Source organism: Pongo abelii, chromosome 11 (genome assembly GCF_028885655.2).
Source record: "Pongo abelii isolate AG06213 chromosome 11, NHGRI_mPonAbe1-v2.0_pri, whole genome shotgun sequence".
NCBI classification, from domain to species: Eukaryota; Metazoa; Chordata; class Mammalia; order Primates; family Hominidae; genus Pongo; species Pongo abelii.
The window spans coordinates 61851414-61865833 of record NC_071996.2 but is presented as its reverse complement, the minus strand read 5'-3'; the positions used below and the strand labels follow the sequence as shown (position 1 = coordinate 61865833).

Here is a 14420-nt window from a genome sequence, read left to right as displayed (position 1 = left end):
GTTTAGAGATAGCAACTGAGTGTTAGAACATAAAAGAATGTAGGAAGAGTTCCAATGTATGTGTTAGTTTTCCTGGCTAAGATTTTAATTGTCTTTTTTTAGTGTAGTAAATAACATTGGTTTAGATAAAAGTAGCTATTTATTACACCAGAGTTTCACAAAACTAGTATTACAGCATGCCTAGACAAGTCCTGTATGTCCTAATTCAAACACAAATCATTCCGACCGTGGATTTCTGCCCTAAGAATTATTCTTTAGCATTCTCTATGTAAAATTAGGCCTAAGTACTTTTCTTAAAATAACTTTTAACAGATAATTCAGAATAAGAAAATTATTGCAGTACATCAGAATGAGCTTATTTGGAGTTTAATAGAAATCACTTAAAGGTTAAAATAGATATATGTTACAAAGGAATAACATTCTGTATTAAAACAGTTGAATAGAGTCATTATAACTGGGGCTTTGGAGGTTGAAAGACACAGATTCTGCTGCTGGTTCTGCCACCAATTTGCTTTACATTTTCAAGCCATTTCTTTAAAATTGAGATGATACCTACCTCCTAGGTATGGGATTTTCGAGTGAGATAAGCATTGAATAAGTGAGAATTAATGAAAATGACACTGTTTGATCTAGAAGCTGGGAGGCTGTATTTCAGTATTTTGGTCTCAGCTCTAGCTTAAATTAGCAATATAGATTTTTGATGTGTAGAGAAAATAGTTGTATGGTTTTGAAACCTGTGCAAAGTAGCCAGATTATCTGAATTTGAATTCTGGTTTCATTACTTTCCAGCTATATGACCTTGGGCATGTTATTTAACTTCTCTGTGATTCATTTCATCTATAAAATGAAGATAATACTGAATTCTGTTTTGTAGGGCTGAAGAGATGAGTAAATGGATATGTGTCTCTGTGTATGTAAAGTTCTTGGAACAGTGCCTGGCACCACATAGTACTTAACCATTGATACTACATATGTGTAGAATGGGCCTAGCAAGATGCATCCCAGGTTGCGAACTACTGACATAGATTACCTCTTAGCATAGACTTAACATAGCATGTAACATATATTACAGCAATCACTTTCTGTGACTTTTCCTAAAGGTTATGGAAGTTTTACTCCAACACTTTTCCTGCTGTCTTTTTTTCCCTAACCTTTTGATTACCCAGGCCTATTGACACCCTCTATACCTAACCTAATAATTGAATCTATACATCTGTGCATGGAATTATAACCATAATCTCTGAAAAATGACAGTCAGGGAAAGAGAGAGGTAACGTATTCCAGGAATTGGCATGGCTGCTCCCTATTTGCTTATGGAAACAGTACAGTGAAGGGAAGAGTAGGGAAGGGGACTGATTAAAAGCCTGAACACTGAACCTAATTTTCTCGATCTGGAGAGATGGAAATGGAGGGAGCAATTAGTAGCTCAGGGAAAAGACCTAGAAAATCCCTCAGGAGACAAGTTCTTCCCTACCAATTGTGGGTTTTTTTTTTGTTGTTTTTTTTTAATCAGAAGGAATAAAAAGAACTAGGGCTTGCCATTCTGGTTTTTCTTGGCAGGGAGGAAAGCTAACCAAAATAACCCAGAACGTTATCTTCAGGCATACTAGGCTTCATTAGAAGAGAAGATCCAGTAAAATAGTAAGAATGAGATCATCTGAGAGGGGGAATGCCCAGGTGAGAGAGGCACCCCAAAGGCCTCAGAGACATGAACGCTCCCGCTGGTTTTTCATATTTGCCCACTAGGGCTTGGGGAGAGTGGGGGAAGCTGCTGCAGAGAGGTGAAGAAGATCTGGGTTGAGTGGAGGGTGGTAGCCACAGGATAAATAAAGCTGATTAAAATTAGATATTCTAAGAATCCATCAAAGCCCAAGAGCACCTCTCAAGAGGAAAAGGATATACTCTTGACTAAATAGAGTGAGTCTGCTACAGTTCTTCCAATAAAACTGAGAAAGAGATACCAGACAACTGGTATAGGTCTACCTCTCCTAGCTACCTTTGTCCTAAGCAAAAAGAAACAGAAGTAGAATACAGAATACTCATGGGCAAATCTGAAGTACTTATAAGTCTAAAAACAGGTAGCAGATAAAGGGAGAAGAGCTGAAGGAAAATTAACCCACCTATATTGGAGCAATTCAAGTTATTAATAGGGCTGGACATATTAAGCATAAGTGCTTTGAAAAGAAATGGCAAGGCAGCTGTGTTAAAATATTAAACCAAAATAAAGCCAATACGTGCATATGTACATAAAGTAATGACTTAAATCCTAATAGCTGAAAGAGCGAGCCTGGTTTCTCTGTTCTCATTATTGCTTTCCTATGCATTCTCTACAGAGCAGCCAAAGTGATCTTTTCAAAAAGTAAACCAGATCATATCCTGACACTATCCAGGGGCCTCTCATTGCAATTACGATAAAGTTCAAACTCCTCACCATGGCGTTTTCCCACTGACCTCTGCCTCTCACTCCAGTTTTACTTCATACAATTTGTCCCTTATGCACTATATTCTGGTCATTTTTGTCTTGTTATTATTCCTGAATGAACGGTCTGTATTATTGCTGTTTTTCCACCAAATATTCACATGGTTCCTATTTGTTGTTCAGTCATCAATCAAATGTTAACTTTTCAAAAAGGCCTTCCCAGCAGGAGAATCACTTGAACCTGAGAGACGGAGGTTGCAGTGAGCCGAGATTGCGCCATTGCACTTCAGCCTGGGCAACAAGAGCAAAACTCTGTCTCCAAAAAAAAAAAAAAAAAAGCCTTCCCAGAACACCTAATTTTGCTTTTCCTTACACCCCACCCCATTTGCTCATCTTATTGTTTATGGGCTAGTTCCTCCCAGAATATAAGATCTGTGAGGACAGGACTCTTGTCTGTCTGTGCCATTGTATTGCCAGTGCCTCAGTTAGAACCAAGTAAATAGGAGGTGCCTAGAAAATTGTAAATGAATGAATGGATGGGGTAAAATTAAAGTTATTGTGGCAGAACTAAAAAATCAAATTAAGTACAAAACAATCATTAAATTTTGAGTATATTATTATGTTTTCTATGCAGTTCTTTTTGTATGATAGTAAAATCTTTTAATTTTATTTTACTCTAGATGGTGTTCTTTTGTTATAGTCAAATACTCAAGGAACTATTATTTAACAATGCAATAGCATATGCCACAAATAATCCTCAATCAGAATCTTTCAGATAATCTCATAGGTAAAATTGAGTTCTTAAAATGTTATTGGCTGGGCGTGGTGGCTCACCCCTGTAATCCCAGCACTTTAGGAGGCCAAGGCAGGAGGATCACCTGAGGTCAGGAGTTCGAGCCAGCCTGACAGGGTAGTGAAACCCCCTCTCTACTAAAAAATACACACAAAACAAATTAGCCGGGCCCGGTGACACACACCTGTAATCCCAGCTACTCGGGAGGTTGAGGCAGGAGAATTGCTTGACCCTGGGAGGCGGAGGTTGCCATGAGCAGAGATCATACCACTGCACTCCGCCTGGGTGACAGAGTGAGACTCCGTCTAAAATAAAATGTTATCATCTGATAACCATAGACCCATGAATAGGACTCATGGACTGGGTAATTTTATCAGTCATTTTGGTTTTGAATTATGTTCCTCTAATGCAGGGGTCCCCTGGGCCTCAGACCAGTACCTCCACCTGAGCCAGATGCCAGAGCCCTACCTCCTGCCAGATCAGGGGCAGGATCAGATTCTCATAGACGCGTGAACCCTATTGTGAACTGCACATGCGAGGGATCTAGGTTGTACGCTCCTAATGAGAATCTAACGATGATCTGAGGTGGAACAGTTTCATCCTGAAACCATCCCCCCACCACCCCACCCCTGTGTCTGTGGAAAAATTGTCTTCCATGAAACTTGTCCCTGGTGCCAAAAAGGTTGGGGACCACTGCTCTAATGAATGGTGCCCATAGATCTGTGATCAACTGTTAATTTCTCAAACTACTAATGTGTGCCCAAGATTAAATTAGATACTGTGGGAAAAACAAAAAGAATATTCAAGATGAAGTAGTCATATCAGAGAGATAAAACTGAACAGTATAAGTAGTTAAGCAATAAAAGGCCTATTTTTAGCGATGATCAAAACTTCCGCCCAGTCTTTTACATAGACCTCAGTATTAACAAACCTCGGTATTAACAAAGCATTCCTATATGTACTTGCCCATTTCCTCATTATTACTTAACATGCACAAGAATGTAACTCGTGGAATGTCAATAATGGGCACCTTGTGGCTTCATATTCTGCCACCCACTACCTCCTGATAGCCCAAATCTGTAATAATTTTCTGTTATTACCTATTTAAAGAACAAACTTTATTATAAAATGAAGGCCAAATGATACTTAGGCAAGAACAGTTCAAAATTCTGAATTAGCTTGTGCATAACCTTGATTATAAATGTTAATACCTTTAAATCTTTAATTATTCTGTTGTAAAGAAAGAAAACTAGGATTAAAATGAAAATGTTATGAATAGTGTTTAATGAGTAATGAAGTTTAAAAAACAAATTGCTTTCACCATGTTGATTAAAAACCTCTTATATTACCTGAAATTATTCCAAGAAACTCCCTACACCTATCAAAGTAAGGAGGTAATAAAAACACCACTTGTGTGATTCTTTGTGTACACTACACTGATCTTTTGGATTTAGTACTACTTCGATATATTTTTCACTAAAAAACTCTCAAATTTCTATTGGTTTTCGAGTTGTGAAATCTAATTTTTATAGTTTTTCCGTTATATAAATTTATAATTAGTAAAAAAGATTCTCAGATTTATATAAATTATCTCATTATTATTATATTAATATTAAAGGGCCATTAGTATATCATCATAGTTCATAAATATTTTCATAATGTAAGAAATAATCTTTAGCCTCATGAATACAAAAAGCTTATTTTCTAATATAATTTAATATGAAATACATCTGCTTTCATTATTACTAATCCCTAGAAACAAGGTTGGTTTAAGCAACCTGAGAAAGTAACATTTAACTCAAAATCTTTGGTTTCCATTATGAAAACTTCAAACTATACCAGTCACAAATTTATAATCAATTTACTCATATTAACTGAATAATCAAACATAGTAATTTTAACACAGTCTTCTGCATGTCTCCCCAAGGATCAATAAACTGCCAAAGGTTGTTAAACGTGCATCTATCACAGAATGACTGTGTCAGCACTTTAGGAGAGAAAGCCCTGAAATGGAAGACAGTTGCAGGTTTCAGAAGTCACATAATAAACAATTAGAAAGCAGAAAAAAAATGCATAATATTCCTAATGATTCAAGTAATAAAGAACATTTCATAATTATATATTTACACCAGTCATTATTTAGTAAAAAAATAAGCAGAATTGCACATGTAGACAGTTTTTAAGCAAACACACTTTTTGGTTGACAAAATAGTAAATATACTTAAACAATACTTGTGCAAATGTAATTTATTTCAATTTTAAAATTAAATTGCCTTTATAAACAAATGTTAAATTATTTTATATAAACAATTTAACATTTAGCACCATAGGAAAGATAAAAAAATTTTTTAAATTAAATTTTAAAAAATTCAGGGGCCAGGCATGGTGGTTCACACCTGTAATCCCAGCACTTTGGGAGGCCTAGGTGGGCAGATTGCCTGAGCTCAGGAGTTCAAGACCAGCCTGGGCAACACGGTGAAACCCAATCTCTACTAAAATACAAAAAATTAGTGTGGCGGCCTGCACCTGTAGTCCCAGCTACTTGGGAGGCTGAGGCAGGAGAATTGCTTGAACCTGGGAGGCGGAGGTTGCAGTGAGCCGAGATTGCGCCACTGCACTCCAGCATGGGTGACAGAGTAAGACTCTGTCTAAAAAAAAAAAAAATTCGGTGGAATGTTAAATGTTATGTAAAAAAGTAGACTTTGGAAAGCATTGTTTTTTATACTTATTAAAATCTCTAACTCAAGAATTATTAACAATGTCAATTTTAATTTAGGAGACATTTATGTAATAGTAGCTATCCTACATAATATTTAAAGACAGTTTATCTAAAGTAAGTACAGAATAATCAGAATATGTAAGGAGCTCAAACAACTCAATAGGAAAAAATCTGATAATCCAAGTTAAAAGTGGGCAAAAGATCTGAATAGACTTCTCTCAACACATACAAATGGCAAGGAGGTATATGAAAAGGTGCTCTACATCATTGATCATCAAGAAATGCATATGAAAACTATAATGAGACATCATCTCACCCTAGTGAAAGTGGCTTTTATACAGAAGACAGGCAATGATGAATACTGGCAAGGATGTGGAGAAAAAGAGAACCTTCCTATACTGTTGGTGGGACTGTAAATAAAAAGCACAGCCACTATGTAAAACAGTGTGGAGGTTCCTCAGAAAACTAAAAGTGGAACTACCATATGATCCAGCAATCCCACTCACAGGTATATACCCAAAAGAAAGGAAATGAGTATATCAAAAAGATAACCTGTACTCCCATGTTTATTGTAGCACTGTTCACAATAGCCAAGATTTGGAAGCAACCTGTGTCCATCAACAGTTGAATGGATAAAGAAAATGTGGTACATATACTCAATGGTACATATACACACTATGTACCACAAAATGTGGTACATATACACAATTCAGCCAAAAAAAAAGCATGACATCCTGTCATTTTCAACAACACGGATGGAACTAGAGGTCATTATGTTAAGTAGAAGAAGCTGAGCAGGGAAAAATAAAATTCACATATTCTCACTTATTTGTGGGAGCTAAAAATTAAAACAATGAATGTAGCTGGGCACGGTGGCTCATGCCTGTATTCCCAGCACTTTGGGAGGCCAAGGTGGGTGAATCATGAGGTCAGCAGTTCAAGACCAGCCTAGCCAAGATGGTGAAAACCCATCTCTACTAAAAAATACAAAAATTAGCTGGGTGCAGTGGCGGGCTTCTGTAGCCCCAGCTACTTGGGAGGCTGAGGCAGGAGAATCGCTTGAACCCGAGAGGAGGAGGTTACAGTGAGCCAAGATCACGCTACTGCACTCCAGCCTGGGCAACAGAGCAAGACTCCGTCTCAAAAACAAACAAACAATGAAGGCAGGAATATAGAGAGTAGAATGATGGTTACCAGAGGCTGGGAAGGGTAGTGGAGTGTGGAGGGGAAGTGAGAATGGTTAATGGGTACAAGAATATATTAGATAGAATGAGTAAGATCTAGTATTTGATAGTACAGCAAGGTGATTACAGTCAATAGTGATTCACTGTATATTTTAAAATAACTAAAAGTATAATTGGAATGTTTGTAATACAAAGAAATGATAAATGCTCAAGGTGATGGGAAAAAATACAAATAAGTACAGAATTTTTTATGTAATACTTTTGTAAGAACATAATAAATGGAAAGTTTTATTCTTTTTAAGTATTTTATGCCTATAAAGTATAAGAAGTATCTTTAGGGTTTCCGGAATCGTGTGCTTCATAATTTTTTCCTTTAAGTTAATTTTTATAGTATATAAATATAAAATTGAAATGTAAAAATAATAGGCCCTATTAAAAAAATTACCTAGAATACTCACAGTCAATATTGGCCCATAAATCAGTGTCATATTTGTTCTTTACATCTGTCATCTATAAATGGCTTGTGTTATTAATCTTATTTACACTTTTATCCTTCCTGTACCCTGAGGTAAACCTGTGTCTCTTAAATTATATTTTTGTCTTTTAAATTTGAGTACAGGTTGCTGTCAAATGAAATATATTCTTCTAATTATGCCTAGAACAAACACCTGAGAGACCCGGTAGAATTGTCAAATGCAAAAACCATAAGTCTCTGTGCAACATGATCTCTTCAAAATGGCCTGTTTTGCAATCTATAAGTTGTAAACTTCACACTAATGGGTCATTCTACTACATTTATTGTTTGGATTTTTAACTTAAATAATTCTAAAATAGAATAAATTTATTCATACATTTGTTATTGTGCTATTGATTTGTGGCAATCCTTTGATTTATGTTTTAGAGTCCCTAAAATAATCTTTTCATGTAAGTAAAAAATTGATTTTTAAATTTTTCACCCTATGTGAAACCAGACTGTTTAGGATAATCTAAATTTAATGCATTTGCTATCAACAGATGTTTCAACTTAGAAATGAAATTTTAACTGACTTCTTAACTAAGATATTAGTAAGATTTTGATACAAAAAGACCCCATTATATAATATTTCTTCTAAGAATATATAATTAGGATGTAAAAAAGATATTTTGTTATAAATGACTTATAATCCAAGAGCCCATATTTATTTCAAGAATTTCTGTATCTGGAAAACTGGGTGGGGATAGAGGGAAAAAGGAAAAAAAATTAGGATGATATATGCTGCTTTGCTTGTAATTATTATTATTATTATTTTTTTTTTTTGAGATGGAGTTTCGCTCTTTGTTACCCAGGCTGGAGTGCAGTGGCGCGATCTCGGCTCACTGCAACCTCTGCCCTCCCGGGTTCAAGCCATTCTCCTGTCTCAGCCTCCCAAGCAGCTGGGATTACAGATGCCCGCGACCACGCCCAGCTAATTTTTGTATTTTTAGTAGAGACAGGATTTCACCATGTTGGCCAGGGTGGTCTCAAACTCCTGACCTCAGGTGATCCACCCACCTCGGCCTCCCAAAGTGCTGGGATTACAGGTGTGAGCCACCGAACCCAGCACCTGTAATTATTTATAGTTAATCTAAAATCTAGAGCTACATTTTGTAGTCATTGGTAGACAGTCTAAGTTATTGTCCTGCAGTTTCACCAATATTAACATAAAATATGTTTTACCTTTCTTTTCATGTTAGGATAGGTTTAATATGTCTTATCTCTGGCAAATCAGAGGTCTGTTATGAACTGACCTTGGAAAATCACAAAATTCCATTGTAAAATCCTATTGTTTGGCAGAGCAACAAAATATAATATTATAGAAATTAGATATAGGTTCATAATATGGCAGCTTACTTTGTCAAGAAAAGGCTAAGGTAAAAAGTAGGTAAATAGATTGCTCTCCCGAGCATTATACTAAGTCTAGGAGCAAGGGTATTATACAAATTTACATGCCTCATTTTTGGCCTAAAGTAGCACTGCCACTTTAAACTTTAGCTTTTGGCAAAATTATTAGATAATAAATCTGTTTAATTTTTATAGGAGGGGTATCTATTTGCAAGCGTATCAAATCACAATACATGCTATATGGCTAAGAAATTAATAATGTTGAAGTAGATGTAAAAATATACTTTAGATAATTTTTAAATTTCTAAATGTAATCTAAATATTCTTAATAAATGTATTTAATTCCACTTTTGGATTAAAGGTTTATAAATACTCTTAAATGAAAATGGAAGATAGCAATTATGTTTGCCCACAGAGTAAAATATTAAAAGTGAAGAAGAAATTGCCTATTGAATTTGTTTAATAACCAGTTCAAAATGTTACCTTAATTTTAGTTTGTGTCATTTGAAGAATTAATCATTCAGCAAATTTATAAATGCTCAAATAATTTTTATATGCCATGGCATACCACATGTATCTATTACAGTTATATCACTACTGTAGTCAGAAGTAAGAACAATACTTAGACTATGGAGACCAGTGGGAGAGGAAAGTTGGACTGATACAGGCTCAAGAGTCAAAGAGAAAGATAAAATCATTAAAAACTTTCTCCAGGTGTCCAGGGGGGGAATTGAATAGGTCCATGAAGAAACAGGTGAATAAGTTAGTTCCTCTGCCCTCTAGAAGAGGCTTATACTTGAGTAAGAGAGATCAACTTTAAACAAATAATTGCTACACAGTGCAATAAATGCTATAATAAGTTATATGGAAGCTCAAAAACAAGAAGTACTACCATGTCTAAAGTAGTGGGAACGATTAAAAAAAAACAGGCTTTATACAGACTTCTTGTGAAGGAGGAGGAACTAGGCATTCTAGACAGTAGGTATGGCATACACAGAGGTACAGTATTGTGACTAAACAAGACCTGGGGGTGGGGTACTAAGAGGGTGTTAGCCATTTTAACCTCGTGTACATGCCCGTCTTGGCTTTGTTGTTGCTTCATCATCATTAATCATCCAAGCAGTAACTTCAAAGGGGCTACACTGTCTTCTCCACCCAGGTGTGTCATACAGTGTGGCTGGAACATGAGAAATCCACTGTGAATTGTGAGATGGGAGACTAGCACTTGTGTGGGGCTAGATTGTGACTGGCTTTATATGCCATTATAAATATTAGTTGATGGTTGAGGGGACCTTGGAAGCTCTGGTTCTTTGAGAGTTAACTTGTACCATAACCACAGAATTTATATTAGTTCTATACAATTCATGCTGAATTGAGAGACTCCACATTTCCATTAAAGTATGCCTAATAGTAGACAGTAATAAATGCTTGTCTTTAACTGATAAAGGTCACACCGATTTCTATAATTTTTTGGAAATCTCCATTTTATCATAAATATCAATGTGACTTTTGCATTCTATTCCATATTTTACTTTTTCAAGTGGAAAAAAGTATTGCATATCACCAGCTAAAATTGATACTCCAAGAATATAATCCATATTTATCTTACGGCATTCAGTGCACTCTATCTAGCTTGTTGCCCGTGTGTCTATTGAGTATTGCTCAATAGACCTCCAGGATTGCTACCAGTGGGAAGTTGGCACAGTGAAAAGAGCATCAGTTCAGTATCACATGGGTTTTCTCTCTTTTTAAGAAGTAATAGCAACCATTTTTAACAACTTTAGTAACTAGTAGTCTCAATTATGATGTTTATAATTGCTGTTATATACATCATTAAGAGATCTGGGTTAGCTCTGTGTAAAGCCATGTGTCACTTAACGATGACAATACATTCTGAGAAGTGTGTCATTAATCAATTTCATTATTGTGCAGACATCATAGAGTGACGTGCCCAAACCTTAGATGGTATATAGACTGCTACACATCTGGGCTATATGGCATAGACACTGTAGTACATTCAATTCTTTATTGACAAACATCACGTGGCATATGAGTGCAGCAGAAAATTTTACAGTATCTACTTTCAAATCAGTAAGAGATATTTAATATGTTTTTTTCTATTAGTGATGCTAATTCATTACTCTGGTGAGGAACCAAAAACTTAAATCTTCCCTTCTTTGGAAAGTTCTTAGAGCAACAGTTCATGGGTTTAAGAATTGAAATTTCAGTTCTAGGGGAAAAAAGTTATTCTACCGGTGATTCTGCTGCCCTTTTGTAAGGGCTAGTAATAATAGTACTTCAGGCTATTAACTAATAATTTGATTTGAAAATCAAACCCTCAGAAACTGCTTTTTGGTTTATAATTGGTAGAATTAATTATAGAACTTTGCTGGTGTCAACAATCTCATAAGCTTCCTTATGCTTTGTCCTCCCAGAATGTCTGCATGAATCAGTAACCCAGAAATTCAGAGGCAGTATAAAAATGAACAGTAACTTGTGCATGTCATATAAAAAGGCCCTTAGGATCTGGCCTCTGGCTATCATAATATTCAGCAACTATTCAACTTGCAGCCTACACTCCAGTCTTGAAACTGCTAGCAATTTTTCAAACACACTGTACTTTCTCTACTCTCTGGTCCCATGTTCTTCCCCACTCCTCTCTTTCTCCCTCTTGGCCATTCCCTCCAGCAGCAGTCAGGGTGCTTACTTACAAGTGATAATCAAAATGGAGATGACTAGAATATGGGCAAAAATAGTAATATAGTACAGAAGGCAATGACTGCTGTGTTAAAATCAGAGTTAAGAGCTATGAAACATAATAGAAATTGGTAGTGTTTAATTAGGATTTAAATATGCAAGATGGGAAAAATGAACGTCTTGATTGCAGTGAACCAGTATAAGCAGCTGAGGAAATAAATGTTCATCAGGAATAGAAAATTCTAAACCTACACAGAAAAAAATATGAGAGGTAAGATTAGAAAAGAAGAGTCTGGAATTCAAAAGTAAGGACTTAGACCTTATTTTTATAGAAAATCGAAAGACTTTTAATCAAGGAAGAGATATAATCAGCCTTACAAAAATAAACCAATTAGCAATGTGTGGCACGTATGCGGTAGTAGGTTAGAACTGACTGATGATTCTACTGTTATTTCTCCTCTAAATAAATGAGAGCTATATTTGAGATATGATGAAAAAGTAACGATAATGGTATTATAATAGAAAATCACTTGCTCCAACAAAAAGTCATTCCCTACAACAGAGAGACAAGTCAGTTATTTCCATATTGTTGCCATTACCAAAACATTTTTAATGCTTTTGACATTGCCTTCAGAACTGATTTTACATTCTCTTAAGTGTTGTTTATGGTGGTGAATAATATTTCTCTTTCCTCACAGGTGCTGTCTTAAGACTAGCTAATTCACTTTGAAAGAACTACTTTTGCAAATTCAAACATGTTACTTCCACTTTCCTGCTGTAAATAATTTGCTTGCTGGAGCCACACTAAAATTTGTGCTAATAACTTTATTTAATAAGATATGTAGTTGCCCATGTGCATTTTATGTACCTGCTTTTATTAATAAGTATTTTATTCTTATAACTTGGCAAATGATTGAACAAATTTTGAATAACAAAATAGTCTAGGTCGAATCTAATATTGATATTAAATATATACAGTCATAAGATTATTTTGAAAATTAGAGAGTAAGATTAATGAAAAGCAAAATAATTCAGTGTTGCTACATAATTCTAAGTTTATTCCAACATATATAATGATTAAGAAGAATATGTGTACATGATTTTCTTTTTAAGGAAAAAGAACGGTTGAAGCAAGAAAAACGTGATGAGAAAAGATTAAATAAAGAGCGTAAACTAGAGCAGCGAAGATTAGAATTAGAAATGGCAAAGGAACTAAAGAAGCCTAATGAAGACATGTGCTTAGCAGACCAAAAGGTAATTTATACGTCATCTACACGATTTCATTCATAAGTTTAATTTTTCCAGTTTTCTTACCTGATTTCTTTGCCAGAGCTGCTATTGTGAAAGCCTTTCATTTTTAACTATAGCAGTGAATTTCCAGCTCTAGGTCAATTTGCCTTTCCTAGATAACTAGAAGTAAACCTCTCTGGAGCTCTTGTGCTGGTAATGGCAGTTTTTTTGTTTGGTTGGTTGGTTGGTTGGTTGGTTGTTTTCAGACAGGGTCTTACTCTGTCATTTAGGCTGGAGGGAGGGCAGTGGCAGGATTATAGCTCACTGAAGCCTCAGCTTCTTGTTCCCAGGCTCAAGTGGTTCTCTCACCTCAGTCTTCTGAGTTGCTGGGACCACAGGCACTTGCCACCATGCCTGGCTAGTTTTTTGGGTTTCTGTTATTTTAATTTTTTGTAGCGACAGACTCTTATGTTGTCCAGGCTGGTCTTGAACTCCTGGGCTCAAGTGGTACAGCCACCTCAGCCTCCCAAAGTGCTGAGATTCCAGGCACAGAAAAATCTTAACTCCTCCCCACATCCCTATAGATATTTAAATAAATTAGGATTTATAATCTGTGACCTCCTTCAGTGCTTTAGGTGGCAAACCTTTATTGAACATGTTTACTACATGCTAGGACTGTGCTAAGCACTTATTTGAATTTTCTCATTTAATCCTCAATACAATCCTGTGGAGTTAGTATTTCTTCCCATTTATACATGAGAAAACTGAGACACAAAGAGGTTAAGGAACTTGCCCAAGATTACACAACTAATAAATGGCAATTTGGATTCAAACTCCAGTTTGTTAAACTCCAGAGCCTATACTGTTTATCATCCTGAAAGCGAAGAAACTGTGTCCAACCAAAGCACCTCATATGTGTTTTGTCTTCCATAGTGCTTCACAGACATGTAATGTTGCTGAAATACATAAAAGTATAAATTTAGAAAGATTGCTATAATCTTGGCAACCAGCATAATTTCATATACTTTTGAGTAAAAATCAATGATGTTTTGACTATAGTTAAGAAGATGGTACTTCTAGAAAAATATCAATAATGCATTTCATCTCTATATTATTATACTTAATAAGTAGGATATGTATTTACTTATATGCAATATTCAAATGATATGCAAATAATGATTATCTCTTGATTTATGTAAGCTCTTTTCTAAAGTGCTTAAAGAAAACTTTTAGTACTCTAGAATGGATTGAACTGTATTAATATTCTATTTATTTACTTAGCATAAATGCTTCTAAATAAAAACGAGAGTATACTTACTAGTTTTAGTCATTTGGATGTTTAAATTTTCCTAAGCAGAGAATGGGTATATAAATTAGTTAACACATTTAATAAGCTCATAGTGATGAAGCTTTTTAAATCCTAAATGAGCTTCATTTTCTTGTATTTTTTATTTTCATTTAAATTCATATGTACTATATCAAATATGTAAGGCCATTTTAAGCCATATTTTTATTAA

At 35.3% G+C, this 14420-nt stretch overlaps 1 protein-coding gene across 16 annotated transcripts in view; it reads left to right on the top strand.

The window, feature by feature from the left end:
* The window catches only part of BAZ2B (bromodomain adjacent to zinc finger domain 2B), a 395277-nt gene that overhangs the window by 312273 nt on the left and 68584 nt on the right, over positions 1-14420 (top strand). For all 16 annotated transcript variants that reach the window (XM_054548956.2, XM_054548959.2, XM_054548958.2 and 13 more), the window contains one exon: positions 12787-12927. In XM_054548956.2, coding sequence (XP_054404931.2) covers positions 12787-12927 — 141 coding nt within the window. The remainder of the gene's footprint in view (positions 1-12786; positions 12928-14420) is intronic.